General features: G+C 45.6%; 1 protein-coding gene across 1 annotated transcript in view; it reads left to right on the plus strand.

Moving 5' to 3' along the window:
- Nucleotides 1–6,153: 6,153 nt before the first annotated feature.
- Nucleotides 6,154–21,814, plus strand: part of GABRR2 (gamma-aminobutyric acid type A receptor subunit rho2) — a 39,977-nt gene continuing 24,316 nt past the window's right edge. Inside the window, exons 1-2 of the mRNA XM_086317763.1 lie at nucleotides 6,154–6,444; nucleotides 15,345–15,451. Coding sequence (XP_086173889.1) covers nucleotides 6,257–6,444; nucleotides 15,345–15,451 — 295 coding nt within the window. The 5' untranslated portion in view covers nucleotides 6,154–6,256. The remainder of the gene's footprint in view (nucleotides 6,445–15,344; nucleotides 15,452–21,814) is intronic.

Genomic DNA, 21,814 nt, shown 5'->3' on the forward strand with positions numbered 1-21,814 from the left:
TTCTCAACTACTTTTTAAAAAACAAAATCCTTTCAAATTGTGTATTATTTTGACTATGAAAACACAAAGTTTCCTATTTCAGGAGAATAAGAAATCTTTTTGTTATTTTCTGGCTATGAATAAACTTCCTGGTACCTTGAGTCCTCCCATTTTTATAGAGCAGAATCAAGAAACAAGCAAACCTCACACAATTGGGCTTAGTTGTGCAGAAATATAGGCTGAAGTATTCAGTACTACTGAAGCACTATATTGTTTTATTACTTACACAGAAGTATATGAAAGGGGAACGTGTTTAGTGAACCTAACTTTAAACAAATAATGTGTACATAAATGTGTACTTTGGGAATCTTCTGGCGGTCCAGTGGTTAGGACTGTGTGCTTTCACTGCTGAGGGCCCCGGTTCAATCCTTGGTCGAGGAACTCATCCCAGAAGCTATGCGGCTCACTGAAAAAAAGAAGTGTATTCTTACAGCCTTTGTGGGAGGCTATAATTGCTCCAGAGCTGTTTGAAACGCCTCTTTAAATGCCTCAGAACTAGTTTGAGCTGCTGAATAAAACCAGTGACTATTTGTACCTGATTTTGAATTCTTTGTGTCATTTGGTGTTCTGTCCACTCTACCTCCTTAAATGTTCTCTTGCCTTTTTCCACTTTTTGTGCTCATTGCCACTACCCTAATGAGCCATATCATCTCTAAACTAGCACAGTAATCTCTTAAGTTTCTGTTCTTTTTGATTAATTTTTATTGGAATATAGTTGATTTACAATGTGTACCACTTTCTACCGTACAGCAAAGTGAATCAGTTGTACATATACATATATCCACTCTTTTAGATTCGTTTCCCATGTAAGTTATTACAGAGTATTGTGTAGAGTTCCCCTGTGCAATACACTAGGTTCTTGATATCTGTTTTATATATATTAACAGTAGTACAAGTCTCCATTCTTGCTGCACACTGCAGCTGGAAACTTCTCTAATGCTCTACTTGGACTTGTATGTCTTTTGAGTTGTATTAATGTGCCTAGCTTTATAATCACTATAAATTTGATTATTTCAGGAATATGCATAATACTGAAATATTTCTTGTACCATTTTAATAGAAAAGCTCAGGGCCCGTGTTACATTGTCCTTAAAATAGGCCTGAACCGTTAATGTAGGACACAAGACTGTGTGACCAGAGTCCTACCTAACTCTGGCCTAATTTGGCAGCATATAACTTACTGGGGACTTTCCACACCCCTCATCTTGAGCCACTGGGGACAATCCTTGGTCCTGAGAAATAAAAAAATGTTAAAGTTATACATCCACTGCCTCATACCACATGCAAAATTAATTCAAAATGAATCTTAAGACCTTAAAGTAAGAGCAAAAACTTAGAAGAAAATGTAAATCTTCGTGACCATGGGTTTTTTTTTTTTTCAAAATGCAAGTTTATTGAATAAAGCTGAGAAGAGCAGTAAACAGACAAAAAAATGCATCCACCTAAATTTAAAAAATTCACGTATTTACAAAGTTCGGTAACTGTTAGGTTTCACATGCAAAAGTTAATGCACAGGAAAATGTTGGTAGTAGTGTCTGGATGTCTTGAAATGCTGGAAGCAATGAAGAGACACAAACACATCACAGTTTAGCTGTAGGTCAATTAAACGAACCTATGCGGTCCCCGCAAAGTCACACATTCTAGTTCGGGTTCCTCCTTTTAGGCACAAGCAAGTTGCCACATTCTTTGTAATGGTTCACAGTGACCATTAATGGTGTTGATATACAGTAGCAAGTTTACATGTCCGTTTATTTACAGAACCATCCATCCCATCAGGGAAGTATGCAACATGCATCAAAGAGTAAGAACAATTTTAAAAGCTGAGGTTCTGCTTATAAAAATGTGAGTGGAGGAAAGCAAGTAGTGTCTGTGCAATATGGTACAATATTTTGTACAGAATATTTTTGAGGCCGTGGCAGTCTATAAATTAAAACTGATATCATTAAAAGAACTTAATGGTTGACTGCACTTTGAGCGCTCAACACATTTGGAAATGCACTGTCTACATGAGTGCAGTTTCCTAGCTAGAAGATAAAAGCATAAGCAACCAAAGAAAAAGATAAGTTATATTTGATCAAAATACAAAACCTTTTGTGTTTGAAAGAACATTAATAAAGTGAAAACACAAAATGGGAGAAAATAAATGTAGATCGTATGTCTGGTAAGAGACTTGTATCAAGAATATCTAAAGAACTCATAACTCAAAAATAAGCACCTGGTTAAAAAGTGGCAAAGGATTTAAATAGCCATTTGCACAAAGAAGATCCTTGAATCATTAATTAGACATTAGGGACATGCACGTCAAAACTACAGTGAGACGCCACTTCACACCCACTATGATGGCTAGAGGGTGCACTGCTGGTGGGAATGTAAAATGGTGCAGCCACTTTGAAAAACCACTGACCAGTTCCTCAAAATTTAAACATGGAGTTATATGACCCAGCGATACACCCAGGTATATGTCCGAGACAAAATGCATACACACAATTTGTACATGAATGTTCATAGCTTTTGAATGTTCAAAAAATGTTTTTTAATTTTTTTTTTTTTGTAGACCATTTTTAAAGTCTTTGTTGAATTTGTTACAATGTTGCTCCTGCTTTATGTTTTGGTTTTTTGGTGAAGAGGCATGTGGGATCTTAACTCCTTGAGGGATCAAACGCTCATCCCCTGCATTAAAAGGTGAAGTCTTAACCACCCAACTGACGGGAAAGTCCTCATAGTATTATTGTTAATAGCCCCAGACTGGAAACTCAAATGTCCATCAACTGACGAATGAATAAGCAAGACATGTTGTAGCTATGCAATGGAATGTTATTTGACAATAAAAGGGAATGAAGTTATACTATCGATACCTGCTTTAATATGGCTGAATGATGAAAACATCTGAGTGAAGCCAGATGCAAAAGACTACATATTGCATGATTCCATTTATATGAAATACCCCAAAACAGGCAAATCCATGGATACAAAAAGTAGATTGGTGATTGCCAGGGGCTGGAGGGAATGGAGAATGAAGAGAGACTGCTACTGTGCATGAAGTTTCTTTTGGACGAGGAGATGAAACTGTTCTAAAATTAGATGCTGGTGACAGTTGCACAAAACTAAAAACCCCATTTTAAAGGGGTAAATTTATGGTATGTGAATGATATTTCAAAAAAAAATTATAAAAAATGTTACACATCTCTAACTGATTTTTATTATTGTAATCACAGGAATTGAACTACTAAAAGTAAAATTTAAAGAAAAAAAATTGGTAAGACATAAGTTGCATCTGAAATGCAACAAAACAAATACTTCAAGACCAATAACATCCATGCATGATTCTAGGCTCCCAGCCAGTCAGCCCCTAATTGGCCTGTTCCAAATGACAGAAATGAAAAGAGATCTTTGGAACAAAATTTATGAAAAAGAACTTTTCGTAGGTCACATCTCTTCCTCACTAAATCTTTAGCAGGAATGGGACTTTTAAACAGATTCATCACTTTGCTGACAAAGGTCCATATAGTCAAAGCTACAGTTTTCCCAGTAGTCAATGTATGGATGTGAGAGTTGGACCATAAAGAAGGCTGAGTGCCAAAGAATTGATGCTTTTGAACTGTGGTGTTGGAGAAGACTCTTGAGAGTCCCTCCAACTGTAAGGAGATCATACCAGTCAATCTAAAGGAAATCAACCCTAAATATTCATTGGAAGGACTGGTGCTGAAGCTGAAGCTTCAGTTCCTATACTAAATTACTCCCACACCCAAGTTTTGAGTTAATTCATTGCAATTTCGCTTCTTGCCCCATCTCACAGCTGAAACTACAATGCTCGGGCTGCCAGATCCAGGAGCCTATTTTGTGCTCTTACTCCTTCCCAGCACTGACTGGTAACTGGCCCACTCCTGAAATTCCTTTGGTTTTCATAGTCAACCTCTCTGCTAGTTCTTCTTTACCTGTGTTCTGGCTGCCCACCCAGCCTTTAAGAGTGTAGATGCTGTAGGATTCTGTGCTTGAGCTCCGACCTCTTCTGTTCCCTGACAAAATCTCACCTTTCCTGTGGTTAAAGTACCACCATCACACTGATGGTGCCACATCTATTTCTTCAATCCAGACCCTTTTCCTGAGTGCCAGGCTCATACTCTAGCTGCCTACTGGGCATCCAGAGGTCCCATGACACCTCATATTCCACAAGTTAAAATTTATCTCCCCCCTCCAAACTTGTCCACCTCTCAGGAACATCAGATAATGTCAAAGCTATGATTTTTCCAGTAGTCATGTATGGATGTGAGAGTTGGACTATAAAGAAAGCTGAGCGCCAAAGAATTGATGTTTTTGAACTGTGGTGTTGGAGAAGACTTTTGAGAGTCCCTTGAGATCCAACCAGTCCATCCTAAAGGAAATCAGTCTTGAATATTCATTGGAAGGACTGATGCTGAACCTGACACTCCAATACTTTGGCCACCTGATGTGAAGAACTGACTCACTAGAAAAAGACCCTGATGCTTGGAAAGATTGAAGACAGGAGGAGAAGGAGATGACAGAGGATGAGGTGGTTGGATGGCATCACTGACTCGATGGACATGAGTTTGAGTGAGTTCCAGGAGTTGGTGATGGACAGTGAAGCCTGGCGTGCTGCAGTCCTTGGGGTCGCAAAGAGTCAGACACGACTGAGCGACTGAACTGAACTCACCAGTGCTCAGATGTGTCCGAATCTGCGACCTCACTGACTATAGCCTGCCAGGCTCCTCTGTCCCTGGGATTCTCCAGGAAAGAATACTGGAGTGGGTTGCCATGCCCTCCTCCAGGGGATCTTCCTGACCCAGGGATTGAACCTGTGCCTCTTGCATCTCCTGCATTGGTAGGCAGATTCTTTACCACCTGGGATTCTAGTGCCACTTGGGAAGCCTTATGACCCACCAGACCTCCCTCCAATCTAGAGTCCTAGCTTTCATTGAATTCTTTCACCTCCTACTCTGAACAGTCACCATTGCCCTTTGGTGATAACTTGACTATCTCATTCTTCCCTGTTCCCCTCCCTTAGGGCAGGACCTCATCCTCTTTTATTATGACAATTTTTCTGACCTAACTGTTACCAGTGAGAAGTTCCTGAAAAAATAAAGTGGATCATGTCCTATCACTTTGCTTAAAGAGATCAAAAGAACTGCTTTTGATTCTTTCCTAAGAAAACCCTAATGCTGTTTCACTTTTACCTACTGTTCCTTCTGGCCTCCATCCCCACCTATAAGGATGTCTCCCACAGTTGTCGTGTCCATTCCCAGGATGCAGCAAGCAAGCAATAAGTAGTTTTTGTTTTGTTTTTTTTTTTGCTCCATGTGGAATCTTAGTTCCCTGACCAGGGATCGAACTTGCTCCACTGCAATAGAAAGCTTGGAGTCTTAATCACCAGATCACCTGAAAAGTCCCCAGTAAGTAGTTTTTAAACATTTTCTTTGGTTGAGTAGATGAAACAACCATGTGTATCTTTTCACTTCTAATGTTCGTAATTCCATATTCCAGGATAGGGATCAAGCCTCACTGATGGCAACATTATACCTTTTAGGATGAAAGATCAGCATTAGTCTAGTGTTCCTGCTAGGAAGATGAACTTACATAATCACCAGTTCTCCTTCGGTTTATGCTTTCTTTCAAAATCAAAATGCATTTTATACTTTGATAAGATTGGAAAAAAAAAAAAAAAAAGGGTGTGTATTTGGGGAAAAAAACAAGCACCCTTGTCCACAGGCAAAGCCCAGGCTCTTAGCTCAAGGAATAAAGCAAGTCTATGGAAACAGGTCAAGCTCGTGTTTGCTCAGCATTTCCTGGGCGCTCATCTCTGTGTCCACAAGTCCTTCCTGCAAATCCACTCAGAATCCAACCTGCTCCCTGGTGCATGTGACAGACTGGTTTTATGTCACCAGCGAGATGGATTAATGATTTCAGCAAAAAGCTGGCATGTTCAAGAGATTTAATTTTTTTTTTTTTTTTTTTTTATGTAACAGTTTTAACCAAAGCTCTACTAGGACACAGCAGAAGCTGAGTTTCACAGGAGAACCAACTTACTAATAGCCAATCACTAAGTAGCAGGGAGGGCAAAGCCTTGCTGTTGGTGTCACGACAGCCCAAAGGGGTGGGAAGTGGGTTGGCACAAGCCTCGGTATCAATATTAGGTCGGGAAACTCAGCCAGGCCAGCCATGCCCTCCTCACAGCACCGGCTCGAAGCAGCAGACCAACTCAATGGTTAAGCCTGGGGGTATCTGCCCTGCTGCAGGTCCCTGGAAGGCAGCTTGCAGCATAGCAGACATTCACAGGATGCCTTATTTTTCAAGACTCATTTTGTTTTTATTTTGCTTGGTGGTTCTTGTGGAGAGCAGAAAGCCCAAGAAGAGGAGATGGACAGGGCAGCTGGAATCGTCCAAGCCAAGGTAAAGCCACGGGCAGGATGGGAGGGAGGTCACTGCAGGTGGCAGCTGCACTCGGTGGGACAGCTTCCGGGAGGGCTGGGGGTCAGGCCGTCCGTCCTCCTGGAATCTCCTTTCCAGTCGGAGGGAGATGGGCCTCTCACTGGGCTCAAATACACTATCGTGTCACCAGGCGTGAGTGACCAGGCTGGGCTTTCATTCTGATGTTTGTGTTCCTTCAAAGCATTCCGATTTAAGGCAGGTAGCTGAAGACTTAGTGGGTAAAGCATCTTTGTACTTCTCAGACTGTGCTGCTTTGATTCTCGGGATTACATCCTGTAGGGACCATAAATGGCTTGCTAAGTAATTACCTCAACAATTTTTTTTGAGGGGAACGGTATATAGGAATTTAGTTTGAATTATGAAGAAAACATGTAACTGAGAGTTGTTTTCCTTAAATTATTTGATTGGTAACAGTTTTATAATGGTTTCAGGTATCATTTCACTGTTTTGAATCTTAGAAAAGGTGTTTGAAATTTGCTGCTGCTGCTGCTGCTGCTGCTAAGTTGCTTCAGTCGTGTCCGACTCTGTGTGACTGCATAGAGGGCAGCCCAACAGGCTCCCCCGTCCCTGGGATTCTCCAGGCAAGAACACTGGAGTGGGTTGCCATTTCCTTCTCCAGTGCATGAAAGTGAAAAGTGAAAGTGAAGTCGCTCTGTCGTGCCGGAATCTTCGAGACCCGTGGACTGCAGCCTACCAGGCTCCTCCGTCCATGGGATTTTCCTAGCTTAACAGAAATATTTGTGTGGACAACAGAGAAGGCAATTTTGTGATGTAAGGGAAACATTCCAAGAAAAACTGGTTAGGCCCAGAATGTGCACTCATTATCACAAATCAAGTTCCTTGATATGTGTTTTGAACTGATACACCAAGCACGATACTCTAGGTCTGTTCAGCACAAAGGAAAGATCAAACAGCTAAGATGTCCACATCATGTGTGAGGTGTTACACACCTGTTTTCCACCCTACTAGGCACTGTGTGAACTAGTGATTATGAATATAAGCTAATATCTTGAGGTACATTTTCTAGGCCAGTGGTCTCCTTTTTAAAAAATGTTTTTCATCACATCAGCTTTCAGATTTTAGTTTCCCAACCAGGGACTGAACCTGGGCCCTTGGCAGTAAGATCACAGAGTCCTAAACACTGGACTACTAGGGCATTCCCTAGTTTCCCTTTATAATCATATACCACTATCAGTGACAATTTTTTGAAACTGTACTTCCAGTATATGTGTGTGTGTGTGTGTGTGTGTATGCACAAATTGCATACATGTACTATTATAAATATGTATATTAAAGCTTGATAGCTTTGTTTTCAGATAAAAACTAATTGTAAATAATAGTTACAGTCTCTATTTCCTGCAACCCAGTGGACTATCTTGAGCCCGCCACGTGTGCCCCTACTTTAGAGACTGCTGCTCTGGGAGACGTGAAGACTCTGTGGAGTCTAATACCACTCAGTCAGAAAGCAACCAGATACAAATTGACCAGGATGATAGAAAAGAAGCAGCACTCTTGAGGGCTCATTCTGGTAACACATAACCTCAGGATCCAAGGCTGTTGAACTGCAGGAACCTCAGAGGTCACTGGATCCAGCAATTCCCCTGAGTTCTAATTCTGTAAATGTGAATAGGTGTTGTATGAAAAAGAGGCTCCAGGGTCAAAGAAGCTTGGGAAATCCTGGTTTAGACCATTTTAAACAGGTACTTTTACTATGTAAATAGACACTGTGTATTTGAAGAGGGGGATAAATTACACAGAGGTTATCCAAAAAAAAAACACACCACTTTTTTTTGGACTATCCTGTGGGTTTCATATTCCGCAGAGAACACATGGGGAAACACTGCCTCATTTTACAGAGGCCAAGACGTCAGCCTGAGTAACTCATGCAGTTGCTAGTGGCTTGTCGGGACCAGGTCCTAGGATCCTGACTTATTCAGATTGGAAGGAAAGCTTTGTCTGAACCTGTCTATTCTCTCCAGTGGTGCTGGGTTCAGCACGAGCCCCTCTGGGACCCTCAGGGATTCCACTCTGCAACCTGGGCAATTACAGCATCTCTGTCCCTCCTCAGAAGACCCACAGTCTCATTCCCAGACACCTGCTTGAGCTTGTGGACAGACTGAATTTATTTAAAAAAATTTTTTTAAACTGTAGTATAGTTGATTTTCAGTATTATATTAGTTTCAGGTATAGAGCATAGAGATTCAAAAATTTTATAGGTTATACTCCATTTATAGTTATTATAAAATATTGGCTATATTCTCTGTGCTGTACAATATACCCTTGTAGCTTATTTACTTTATACATAGTAGTTTGTACCTCGTATGCCCCTACCCCTCTCTTATCCCTTCCCCTTCCCTCTCCCCACTCCTAATCACTAGTTTATTCTCTATATCTGTGAGTCTATTTTTTTTTGTTATATTCACTAGTTTGTTTTATTTTTTAGATTTTGTATTTGTCTTTCTCTTATTAATATTTCACTTAGCATAATACCCTCCTTTATTCCAACTTCTCCCGGCCGTTTTGCCATGCATGTTGTTGCAAATGGCAAAATTTCATTCTTCTTTTTATGACTGAGTACTGTTCCATTGTAATACATACCACATCTTCTTTATTCATTTGTTATGGACACTGAGGTTGCTTCCACATCTTGACCCTTGTAAACAATGCTGCTATGAACACTGGGGTGCATGTATCTTTTCAAATTAGTGTTTTTGGTTTCTTCCACCCAGAGTGAAACTGCTGGATCATATGGTAATTCTAGTTTTAATTTTTTGAGGAAACTCCATACTGTTTATTGATGAATTAAATCTGACCCTTAGGAATGAGAACTTCTTGAAATCTATCCCATAAGGTGGTAATGTGGGTGAAAAGATGAACATACATCATTCAAAGAATATAAAATCATTATTGAGCAGAAACCGGGAGAAACAATAGAGAAAAGTCGTATCAGGAAACATGGTTCCAGGCCTTTCTGCAATCCACCAGGGCATGTGCACACTCAGACAATCACAGAGTTACGTCTGTGTGTGAAAAATTTCAGCCAAATATTTGACAAAAAAGTACTTTCATTATTGACACAAGAGTTAAGCTATACTGATAAATAGGAATAAAATGACCTGACCCTTTCTCCTTACTGTCGTAGAGCATTTCATCTCTGTGGAATAGCTCCTTCTCTTAGATGTCCCATTCACACAGACACACATACACACACACCCCACACACTTGGTCTCACATACAGTCATACATTCACATGTAACACATATGGTCACACTCACACATACCGTCACACAGACGGACCTCTTCCAACCTGTCAACCTTCCCTGTGTCACTCCAGCCAACACACCCTCACAAAACAATTATTCTGTCCAGCAGCAGCTTTTTCAAAACTGCTTCCAGTTTTCTGACCCTTTGTGTCCCTTTTTACTGACTCACTGCCAAGGGAGCCTGTTTGCTCTTGGCTCTCTGTTTTGTTCTGTTCTTCCGACCTCTCAGCCTCCCAGCTTTATTCCAACTTCTTCCCATCCTGCTGCCTAAGGTGGCCCCCTGAGCACATGACTGCTTCCCTGCCAAGAGAGGCCCTTCTCTCTTGAGATCTGAAAATACAACAAGACCTGGGAGTTTGGGCTCTGTTCTGATCACACTGTCTGGCCTCTCCTGGTCCCAAAGCCTGGGGTCCCCTTTCATTTTTCCTTCCCATTTGCTGCCCCCTTGCTTCGCGTGCACTTGACCACCCTTTTCTCTGTTTGCATCATGGCTCCAAGGCTGGACCCTTCTCTCTCTCTCTCCCCAGTGACCCTGCCCCTTCCCAGGGGTCTGTGGGGTTGGGAAGTCAGGGAAAACGAGGTTGGGGACCTGCTTCTGCTGCTTGCTGGTTGTGTGGCCATGTTTCCTGATCTTTCTGAACCTCATTTCTCCAAATAGAATGAGGGGGTGACCGCAGCTTGGGGCCTGTGAAAGGAGGGGTAACTCAAGGGGGTGTGGTCACTATGACTGCTGTTATGATTGCAGCAAATAACCCTCAAAACGATGGCACTTGCCCTGCTTCTCAAGGTGGAGTGAACACATTTTTCTTCTCTCCCCCTTTCACTGGATTTGAGGTTCTGTGAAGATTCCCAGCCTCGCAGCTGAGGCCCAACATACTGCCCCTGGAGTCTGGAGTGGGAGGGTTCGGGCATTTGAACTAGGGTGGGCACCCATTGTGAAGGATGGATGCAGGGCGTCCAGCTCACACAAACAGCCCAAGCCTTGGGGTATCAGCAGCCTGAGTTTTCAAATGACTGGACCTTTAAGAAAAATATTCCAGCTCCTCTGAACTGCACTGGGATGTCAATCTCCCTCTCCCCAGCATGCTGGCATATGAGGACTTCCGCTGCCCTAATCCGCCCCTCCAGAGAAACTGTGCTGACCCGGAGGGATTTGCTCCCTGCGAGGCAGGGGGGGCAGCGAGCTGGCTGCCCTCACAATTTAATGTCCGTGATGGGCTAAGCCCTCAGGCTGAGCTCTGCCTCCCACCATCCTGGGATGTCTTTGCTTAGGCTTCTGAACAGCTTCCCAGGGGCTGCCGCGCAGGGAACCATGCCTGGTCCCGCTCAGCTTCTTGGGGAAGAGACCCAGGAGGGCGGCAGGTCCTTGAAATGACCTCTCTGTGACCACACAAGCTGCTAGGGAACTGACTGAGGTCCCACCTTCCAGCTAAAGGACAGGAAGAGACCACTGGCCTCTCCTCAGAGCGTGCAGCTGCAGCCGCCTTGTCCAAAAGCAAATTTGACAAGGCTTCTTCCTCCAGCACCCTTCCATGTTTTCCTTCAGCCTTTGGTTAGAGATAAAATTCTTCACAGCATCTTCAAGGCTCTCCCTGGCTGAGCTCTGCAACCTCAGTCTGTCCATTTCATCCTCACCCCTCCTACCCTTTCTCCAGTTTCATATAATGGCCCACCCTTACTTCAGCTGGGTCACCTTGTACTTAGAAGTTCTCAAACTGTGGACATGTTGAGTTGAAAAGCCTATAGGATACCCAGCTGGAAATAACTAGTTAGTAGGATACAAAGGTCCGGGGCAAGGGACATGGGTCTCAGAATCATCAGTAAGTGAATGCCAGCTGAAGCCATTGCTTCACACAAAGAAAGTGTTGAAAGGGAGAGAAGGTGGCTGAGACAGGGCCCTGAGGAAACTGGCATGAAAAGAAGGGGCTGAGGAGGGAAAAAAACTGCAGTGGAGGTGGGAGGAGGGCCAAGCGCTCTGTCCTGGAAGACGAGGTTTCCAGCAGAGGCTGGTCCTCCCTGACCTTCGGCAAGGGCACCTGTAGGGCCTCGGCTCAGACCCAAGTGGAGAAGAAGCACCTGGGACTGAGGAAGTGGCTGCAGCTCTTTGGGAAAATTATTTACTTATTAGGAGGAGGGAGAGATGATTTTTTTAAAAAAGAAACATTCAAAGGAGAGTATAACTACCACCATAGTGCCACCTTCCCTTTCCAGTGAATTTTGCATGAGGAGGTTATGGGGTCTGGACAGATCTTCTTCTTTGTTTTGGTTCAAGGTGAGAGAGACTAGAATTCAGTTTGAATGCTGATGAGAATTAGCAGTGAGAAGGGGAGAAGGGGAGGAAGTTGGGCCAGGGTGTTTGAGGGCAGAGTTCAAAGGGCTCAGGGAGAAGGAGGGCCAGGCACCTCTGCTGAGCCCCCAGGGACCTCCAGAACCTACAAGGCCAAAGGAAGTGAAAACACTGCTACTGCTCCTGCTTTCTGAGTTGCCGCCGCCCTAGTTGCACTTTATACCTGGTGTCTCGCAGGCATCTGGAAATCAAGATGGCTCCTAAGAATGTGATGCTCCATCATCTCCACAAACATGCCACTCCCCCAGTTTTCATCATCTTAGCGAATGTTTCCACCATTCACCCAGGTGCTCGTCATAAACCTGGGCCATCCTTGCCTCTCTGTTTCCCCCATCCCCATCCCCAAGCCCTCAGCAAGGTCTTTCTGCCTCCCTCAAATCTGATCAGTTCTCTACACCCTCACCGCTCACCGCCCTAACCCAGGTACCATGTTGTCTCAGCAAAAGCCTTCTGCTTCTCTGCCCTTCCACCATCTCTTCTACCTGAGTGATCTTCTCAGGTATTAATCCAGACCTTGTGACTCCCCCGCTCAGAATTGCCATGGGTTTCCCCTCTCAGTGTCATATATCTGAGGGCCTCAGACCTAGCCCCTGGCCTTGTCTCCCACCTCCTTTCGTACTGCTCTCCTCCTCCTCGTTCTCCACCCACTGGTCTTCTTACTGTTCCACACACAAGACTCACCTCAGGATGTTTGCACTTGCTGGTCCCTCTCTCAGGATGCACTTTCTTCAGCTCCTCTCACAGCTCACCTTCTCTTCAGGGCTCACAAGGCTTCCTTGACCACCCTCTACCCCAACCCATCTCTCTCTTCTTCCTTACTCTGCTTTATTATATTTTTATGGCACTTAATTTCTGAAGTCATATTATTTCTCTCTCCATTTGTTTACTGTCTGTTTATCAACTCTGTGAGGGGAATGAGTGTCTGTCCTCCCATGACTGGAGTGAGGAGTCTTTGGACAGAGTAAATGCTCCATAGGAATGTGCTGAGAAAATAAATTTTAGTCCAGGAATCAAAGAATCGTGCAACAAGAGAGCAGGATGGCTGTCCATATTGTCCAGACAAAGACATTTTCCTCTACCTGCTAGGTTCTTCTGGCTGGTGTAGGAATCAAATTGACGTGAGAGAACTTAACAGGAGAAGATCAAACAAAAGTTCAATAATCTGTATCCATGGGAGAGACACAGGAAAAATGAGGAATTCTCCCAAATGGCCAAGCCCTCACATTAAATACCATCTTCAGCTAAAGATGAAGGAGGATGTTGGAGGTAGTGGTTTAGGACTTCAGTCAGGAGGAAGGCAATTCTCATGAAGACGGAAAAAGAAATGTTTGGTAAAGCAATGGTGTGCCAGGCTGTGCAGGCAATGGGACATGGTGGATGCTGATCTCCAGGCCCTGCAGAGTTTCTCCACCACCCCTACCCTCTATTCTTTGCAGACATCTCTGGTGACAGCTCTATTCCAGGAACAGACCCTCTGTGCAAATTCTTTTAAGCATGCTGCATGCTAAGTCGCTTCAGTTGTGTCTGACTCTTGGCGACCCCATCGACTGCAGCCCACCAGGCTCTTCTGTCCGTGGGATATTCTAGACAAGAATACTGGAGGGGGTTGCCTTCCCTTGACCTCCCATCAAATAATACCATCTGGGCAGAGCTGAGAGAATGAAATTTAAGGATTTCATAGGAAGATGTCTCAAAGAACAGGACCCCGAGACAGGGAATATGTCACTCTTCTCTTACAGAATTTAAACAGGAAATATGCTTGTTTCTCTAAAAAGTCAATGAAGTGTGATAAGAACACGGAGAGTAAATAGGGGTGTATATAAATGAACAACAGACATTGAAAAACAAAGTCTCTTCCTTGATTTCTAAAACCCTTCACTAATACATTACAGATAGTATTATAGTAACACTGATTTCTTATAAGGTTATTTCCTTCCATCAAGAATTAAATCTCAGGGAGTTTCCTGGTGGCCTAGTGGTGAGGATTCTGGGTTTTCACTGCTGGGGCCCACTTTCCATCCCTATTGGGGAACTTTGAAACCCTGTAAGCCTCACAGTATGGCCATTAAAAAAAAAAAAAAGAATTAAAACTCACATTCCATCAGACCCGAACGTTCAAATAACCTGCTTGCTTGCCTTCCTTCCTTCCTCTCCATTTTATTCTCCCTCTCCTCTTATTATGTCTCCTGTTTAGTGATCATCCTGTAAGTAGAATACTGCTTTGGAATATTTGGAACTTGACTGCTTTAGGATTATGTGTGGTTGTGGTGGGAAAAAAGATATGGAAAGAACGAGTGTGAGTGAGGAGAGAATCACTCCTTTGTCCTCTGGGTTAGAGGAAGGACAGGGAAGCGGGGTCTGCCGTCCTGGGCTCCAACCCGCCTCCCTCACCACCTGGCTGGACGGTTCGAGCAATTCTGTGCCCAGCTGTGGCCTCCATGCCCGCTGGCTGTGAACGGTCTGTTCTCCCAAGGGTTGAGGCTCTCTGCGCCAGGGTGGCTTCTGTAGACAGCTGCCAACTGGACTGACGTGAGGAATATCAGGTCTGGCTAGGATCAAACCAGCCTGTTAAAACTTTAACTATATTTGTCTCAGAATTTTACTTATCACAAAACCAATATTATAACAACATTGAAGAAATTTCTGTAAGTTAATTAATTTATTTAATTAATTCTTGGCTGCACTGGGTCTTGGCCGCTGCAAGCATGCTTTCTCTAGTTGCAGCAAGCAGGTGGTACTCTCCCTTGAGCCTCGCTGGGGTGGTTTCTCTCATTGTTGAGCACTGCCTCTGGGACACGGGCTTTAATAGTTGTGGTGCGTGGGCTTAGTTGTTCTCCAGGTCAACCACTGGACCACCAGGGAAATTCCTAAAGAAATATTTCAAAAGAAAAAAAAAACCATCATAAACCATTCAACCCAAGCATTGGTCATCCAATCATGACTTTTGGCAAGACAAATTAGGAGCTTGCCAAGGTAGAATGGGGTCCTGTCTGGGAGGGATCTGTTTTAGAAGCCTCTGGAAGGGCCAGGTCATCAGGTCAGCCTGTTGGTGAGGGCCTGGGGTGCTGGGGGCAAGCGGGGATGGGGGAGCAAGGATCCTTTATCTCTCAACCTCCCTTCAGGGGACAAAGAGACAGTAAGATGGGGGAAAAGTGTCTAACAGGTAGATCCTGCAGAAAGTAATCTCCCCAAATCATCTCACACAATGCCTCGGTGGGAGGATGGAAAACATTTTTTGCCTGTCTTTGCAGTCACCTGTATAAGAAGAACCCTGATATGACCAAAATCCGACATGGAAAACCTCAGCCACTTCTCAGAGTGGATGATCATGATTTCACCATGAGGCCCGCTTTTGGAGGTAAGATGTGTCCCCCCCACCTTCAGCCCTTTGGGGCCTGATTCCAGGACTGCCTTCTGCTGCTGTTCCATCGGGTTCCCTCAGGCACAGCCCTCCTTCCCGGGGGGGGGGGGGGGGGCGGTGGGGGGGGGCCTTGAGATTCCCAGTCACGGTCAGCATAGCCCAACTCACTAATTATCCCCTGGAGCAAAGCGATGGAAGGAAGTGAGTGTTGAGAAGAGGGGTTGGAGACGATGGAGCTGTTTACATTCTCAAAGGCCTAGCCCTGCTGCTGCCAACTTGCCTTTCTTAAAAGAATAAGAGCAGGCAGGAAGTTTTGCACAGAAAAATGACTCTGTTCTCTGCTGCCCCTTGCCTGGCTGGGAATTTGGGTTTCTGAGGGGGCCACCTGCTTGCAACCATTTAACTCCTTGCAGGGACTTCCCTGGTGGTCCAGTGGTTAAGACTCCACACTCCCAGTGCAGAGGGAGTGGGCTCAGTCCCTGGTTGGGAAGCTAAGATCCCGTATGCTGCACAGTGTGGCCAAAAAAAAAAAAAAAGATCTTAAAAAAAGAAAACCCAAAAAACAATTTAACCCCTTGCACAGCCGCCTTGCAGACTTGACCCCAAAAGAGTTTCCCTGCTCTGGGGTGTCCAGCAGGGTTGGCATGGATGGTGGCTGCCACTCTCAGGAACTGGAGAAAAAGGGCACGGGGAGACAGGAGCCTGGACGGGGCCAGCCATCTGCACCGACAAGGCGGGGGGAAGGATGGGACTCACAGGATGCATGAGACACAGGCCCAGGCACCCCTAGTGCAGGTGGGAAAACTGAGGCCCAGAGCATGGCAGCTGATGCACCCTGGCCAGAGAGACCCTGGCAGGCTGGTCTCTATTCCCCTTTATCTTGCTCTTGAAGTTCTCTCAGGTGCCAGCGTCCTCTTGGGGCAGCAGGAAGGAGCAGGAGTGACTTGTGAGCAAGCCACCGACCCTCTGCTTGTGGTTTGTGAAGTGGGGAAAGTAATCCCTCCATCTGTGGGGGCTGTCAGGATTAAACAAGATGATGTATGTAAAGCCCCCAGCACCTACGGGTTCACAGCCCCTTAGAAAAAGCCAGCTGTCAGGCCTCCCTCTTGTGTGACTGTTAGGGGATTAGGATGTTAGTCTATCCCAGGGGCCTTTGCATTTTCAAAGCCTCTCGCTCAGTTCCCTGAGCTCTGACACTTGCCAAGCAGGAGGAGAAAGCAGGCGACCGATGACAGTCCCTGCCTCTTCTTCCTGCTGGGACAGAAAGCTGCTCAGCCAGGCATCCAGCTGCCCTTGAGGGGTAATGCCACCAGAGAATTTAATGAACTTCAGTAACATTTTCCTGAGTAAGCAGCTCTAAAATTAGCTGCATGTGCTCCAGGAGGTCCAAGCGAGATGGTATCCTATAAGCAGAAAGCTCCTCTTTGTTTCTCCTCTAGAGCAGGGGTCCCCAACCTCTAGGGTCTAATGCCTGATGATCTGAGGTGGAGCTGATGGCATAATAATAGAAATGAAGTGCACAATAAGTGTAATGTGTTTGAATCATCCAGAAACCTCCCCTGTCCGTGGAAAAATTATCTCCTATGAAAGCAGTATCTGGTGCCAAGGTGGCCGGGGACCGCTATTCTAGAGGATGAGCTAAGATGCAGAGGGTCAGATGACTGGGACAAGGTTGCCAAACAATAGCATTAATGCCAACGAACAATTCCTGGTGACTTCTGTGCCAGGCACCATTCTAATCAGGGCACTTACAGACATCATCTTACTTCGGTCCTCACAACTCCATGAAGTAGACCATAATTATGAAGTAGATATTGTTATGCCCAGGTGAGGAACGTGAGGTGTGGAGAGGTGAGGTGACTGGCCCACGTCACACAGCTGCTGACCCACCCTCCTGAGTGGGTCTCTTTCTTGCCTCCTTTGACCTGCGTGTCCTCCAGTGCTAGGCAGTTAGGCAGAGTAGGTATAGGGTTTAGAGCTCACAAACAATACTGCTAGGGGCCTCTACAAAGATTTTATTTTAAAATCAGAAGAAAAAAATAAAATTTTAGGTAGAATAAAATATTAATATATAATAGTAATATATTCATCTTTATACCAATACTTTTTAAAATGTTTTATCTGGTGGAAGGGTCCATGAAGGCAGGGGTCCAGGGTCCTCAAAAGTCACAGTATAGCCCTTCGGCAGAGCACAGTTCTGTGGAGCACCTGCGTGTGTCTGGGTGTGAGTGACCTTCCGAATCACGCCTTGTAACTTTCTCATGGAGGCTGTCATTGCTGGCAGGAGCCTGAGCCGTCACCTGGTCAGGACCTTCAGTTTGCAGAAAAGCCTGGGCTCCAGAGGGTTAAGTGATGAGCACAGAACAACTGGGGGCAAAACTTGGGTTTCTTCTGTGATGTCAGATGCAAAAGTGAAAGCCTCATAAAACCACCCTCCTCCTCTGGGAGAAAGCCAGGAGCTAGCTCTCAGGACCAGCGAGAGAAGTCCTGCCACATTCTCAGAAAACCCAGCTCTGAGGAGAATCATCCAACAGGCTGCAGCCCCAGTCAGGGTGCTCCTTCCTCAAGCCATGTTCGGGGAGTAAACTGGACTTCCTGTATTCTGATCCCTGCAAGTGCTGGGCCCATCAGCTGGACTCCCCTGGAGTATGAAGGATCAGGACAGTCCCCTGCCTCTGCCTGAGTAGGCCTCTGAAGCTGGTAAAGGCCCTGATTTCACGGAAAGCTGCTGGAGAAGGAGTTGTCACCTCCAGCAGATGCGATAAGACCCTTACACATCAGCTGTCATAATCTCACCAAGGCAAAGGGTGGGAGCTGCTCCTCCTTGCTCCCAACCCCCTCCCCCAGGGCAGCTGGTCCTTGGGCCACCTTTTCTTCCCTGCAGGGCTATCCTGGATGTCTAGATGGTCCTACTTGGATGAAGTAGGACTAGGGGAACTCACGGTGAGACACACATACATGAATTCAGAAATAGCTTTGCAGCTGGACGGGTCCTGACCAAGCAGGCTGGGTGGGGCTGTCACAGGAGGGGGCTTCCCACTGCCCAGGGTTCCAATGACTGTCACAATCCATGGTCCCTGGAGCCTCTGTGGATGGTTTAGAGCTCAGAAGCTGTCTCTGCCGGTGCTCCTGAGGGACTCCACCCAGCCCCTCACTCCTGGGCAGGAGTGTGGCTGGTGGTGGATATTACTCTGAGGAAGGAGGCTGACAGACAGCACGTAGGTGACTCTGTGCAAGTAATAGTAAGCCTGCCTTCTTTGGGGGCAGCCCTGTGCCAGGCCCCCAGTCCAAAGCAAAGCCTGGGCCCAAATTGCCCTAATGCAGGTCCAGCCTAACACACCCGCCACTTAGCACTTAGCCCCACTTACTCAGCAGGCCACACCCACAGGGTGTCCTTCAACAATTATGGGTTGTGTATTCCCATCCCTGTCTTCTCTTTCTAACTTGTGTCTCGAATAGGGGCTTCCTTGTGGACAGATATTTAAAAATAACTGATAGAGAGGAATTTGCCTAAGACTAGATACCCCTTGGATGACCTTTTCAGTCTGGAAAAAGAAAAGATTAAAAATCTAGCAGCTTCCTAATAATCCCAGGGATCAGTTGAAACAAAAATATCTTGTCTAAGCTCCCAGCTGCCTGGTTCGGTAGTGTGTCCTGGTTAGGAGAACCTGCAGGGGCCTGCCTGGGGTTTCCCTTCCATTTGTTAGAAAAAGTGATGTGCTTATTTTTTTAAATTAAATTTTAATTTTTAAAAAATTGAGTGTAAAACATACAGAACATGTAACTTACCATCTCAACCATTTGAAGCATATAGTTCAGGGGCCAAAGCACATTCATGTTGTTGTCCAACTATCACCAGCATCCATGTCTAGAGCTTTTCATCTTCCACAACCGAAGCTCCATTAAACAGTAACTCTCTACTCCCTGCTTCCCCCTGTCCCTGAGGACCACCATTCTACTTTCAGTCTCTGAATTTGACTGCTCTAGGCATCTCGTGTCAGTGGAATTATATAGTACTTGTCTTTTTGTGACTGGCTGATTCACTCAGCCTTGTCTTCAAGGTTCATTCATTTGGTAGTATGTGACAGGATTCCTTTCTTTTTTAAGGCCAAACAATAGTCCATTGTATGAATATATCACATCTTGTTTACCCATGTATCTGTCATTGGACATTTGGATTATTCCTTCCTTTTGGGTATTGGGGAAAAAGCTTCCATGAACATGTGTGTACAACATCTGTTCAAGACCCTGTTTTCAATTTGGGGGTTAATATACTCATGCGACGGAGAAGGCAATGGCACCCCACTCCAGTACCCTTGCCTGGAAAATCCCATGGACGGAGGAGCCTGGTGGGCTGCAGTCCATGGGGTTGCTGAGAGTCGGGCACGACTTCACTTTCACTTTCACTTTTCACTTTGTGCATTGGAGAAGGAAATGGCACCCCACTCCAGTGTTCTTGCCTGGAGAATCCCAGGGACGGGAGAGCCTGGTGGGCTGCTGTCTATGGGGTCGCACAGAGTCGGACACGACTGAAGCGACTTAGCAGTAGCAGCAGCATGGTAGTTCTGTGTTTAATTTTTGGAGGAACTCTCATACTTTTTTCACATCAGCAGCTTCTCACACATCACACATTCTCACACAGCAACTACATCATTTCACCTTTTCATCAGCACAATGCTGATTCTTTAAAAAAATTTTTTTTTGCCAAGTGGCATGTGAGAACTTAGTTCTCCAATGAGGGATTGAACACACACGCCTTGCAGTGGATGTGTGGTCTTAACCCCAGTTATGCACCAGAGAAGTCCCACATGGTGCTGGTTTTTAATCCAAACTGTAGAAGTGGGGGACTTCCCAGGTGGTGCCAGTGGTAAAGAATCTGCCTGCCAATGCAGGAGACTAAAGAGACATGGGTTTAATCCCAGGGTTGGTAAGATCACTGGGAGAAGGGCATGGCAACCCACTCCAGTATTCTTGCCTGGAGAATCCCATGGACAGGGAAGCCTGGTGGGCTACAGTTCATAGGGTTGTAAAGAGTCAGACACGACTGAAGCGACTTGGCATGCACACATGTATGTAAAAGTGGGAGGTAAAGGAGGGATGTAATGTCATCGTGGATTCTTTTGAATTAAACCCAAGGAGTTTGTCAGGATGGTGGGCAAGTGGACACAAAGTAGGTTAGGTCCTCCAACCAAAATACTTTCATTTTCATTCTTAAGACAAATATGGTGTTTTTTGGAGCTGATTTGTATGAAGCAGGGTCGGTGGCACTTGGGGACCCAGCAGTGAGCAGTACAGCCACAGTCCTTGGAATGTTAATGCTCTGGTTGAGGAGACCAGTGTTAATGAAGTCTTCACATCAAGACATCAAATTATGGAGAACTCCTGGAAGGACAGAGGAACTGTAGGGAGGGTGCAACAGGGCTGGTTGTGGGCACCAGGGGAGGGCTGCCTCGAGGAGTTCGGGAGGAGGAAGGCCAAGGAGCTACCCTTCCTGGACAAGACATGGGTTCAGTCACTTCGCTTGGCAATCCTGGCATGCCAGAGTGTCATCCAAAGAAGTGACATCCCAAGAAGCTGTCTACAGGTGAAACAGAAATGACTCAGTGCAGTCACGTATTACAGAAGCAATGGAGGGCATCTCTGCTGATGGAGGGGGAGTTACGTGGTCAGTTCTGTCCAGAGAGAGAATCAGAGATGCCTTCATTCAAGAGGCAATGCTCGCAATGAGGAAAGATGCACGGGGGCTGAGCCCAGTGGGTGGAGAAAGGAAGAGGGGGCCAAGGTGAAGGGTGCTCACGAATAACAGGAGCATGGCAGTGGAATGCAAGCAGCGTGCGTGTGTGTGTGTGTGTGTGTGTAGGCGGTGCACCTCGGTGTCCATAGGCACGTGCCGGGTACTGCTGTGGGTGGAAATAGGGCCGCTTGGAGCTGGGCTATTCTCCCTGCCCCGTCTTGGGCCAGCCAGAGCTCCCAGAAGCCTGAGTCCAAGGTTGGGGTTGGCCTTCTGGGTTGACATGAAAGTGTATTGGTCAAAGCAGTAGGACAGGATATATACCATTTACCAGTTTCTTAGCTTAACTTGTAACCTTCAGGTATTCAAGCATGTGGCATCTGGATCTCTGATTATGCTCCTGCCTGGGGGGTGGGTTTGTACATGTGGACGCTGCCCTTAGTGGTCAGCTGCCCACACAGAGTAGGGTGAAGACTTGATCTGGAGGGGCCATGTCTGGATGGGCTGAGATTGAGTGAGCCTGGAAAGAAGGGGTCGGGGGGCCCAGCCTGTGATCAGGGGTAGGTCGGGGCAGGGGCTGGGCCTGTAATACAACCCGCTTCCCCCATATCATTTCTAGAGCACAGGAG

Source organism: Bos grunniens, chromosome 9, assembly GCF_055505025.1.
Source record: "Bos grunniens cultivar Pamir isolate PY7600 chromosome 9, Bosgru_T2T1.0, whole genome shotgun sequence".
In the NCBI taxonomy this organism is placed as follows: domain Eukaryota; kingdom Metazoa; phylum Chordata; class Mammalia; order Artiodactyla; family Bovidae; genus Bos; species Bos grunniens.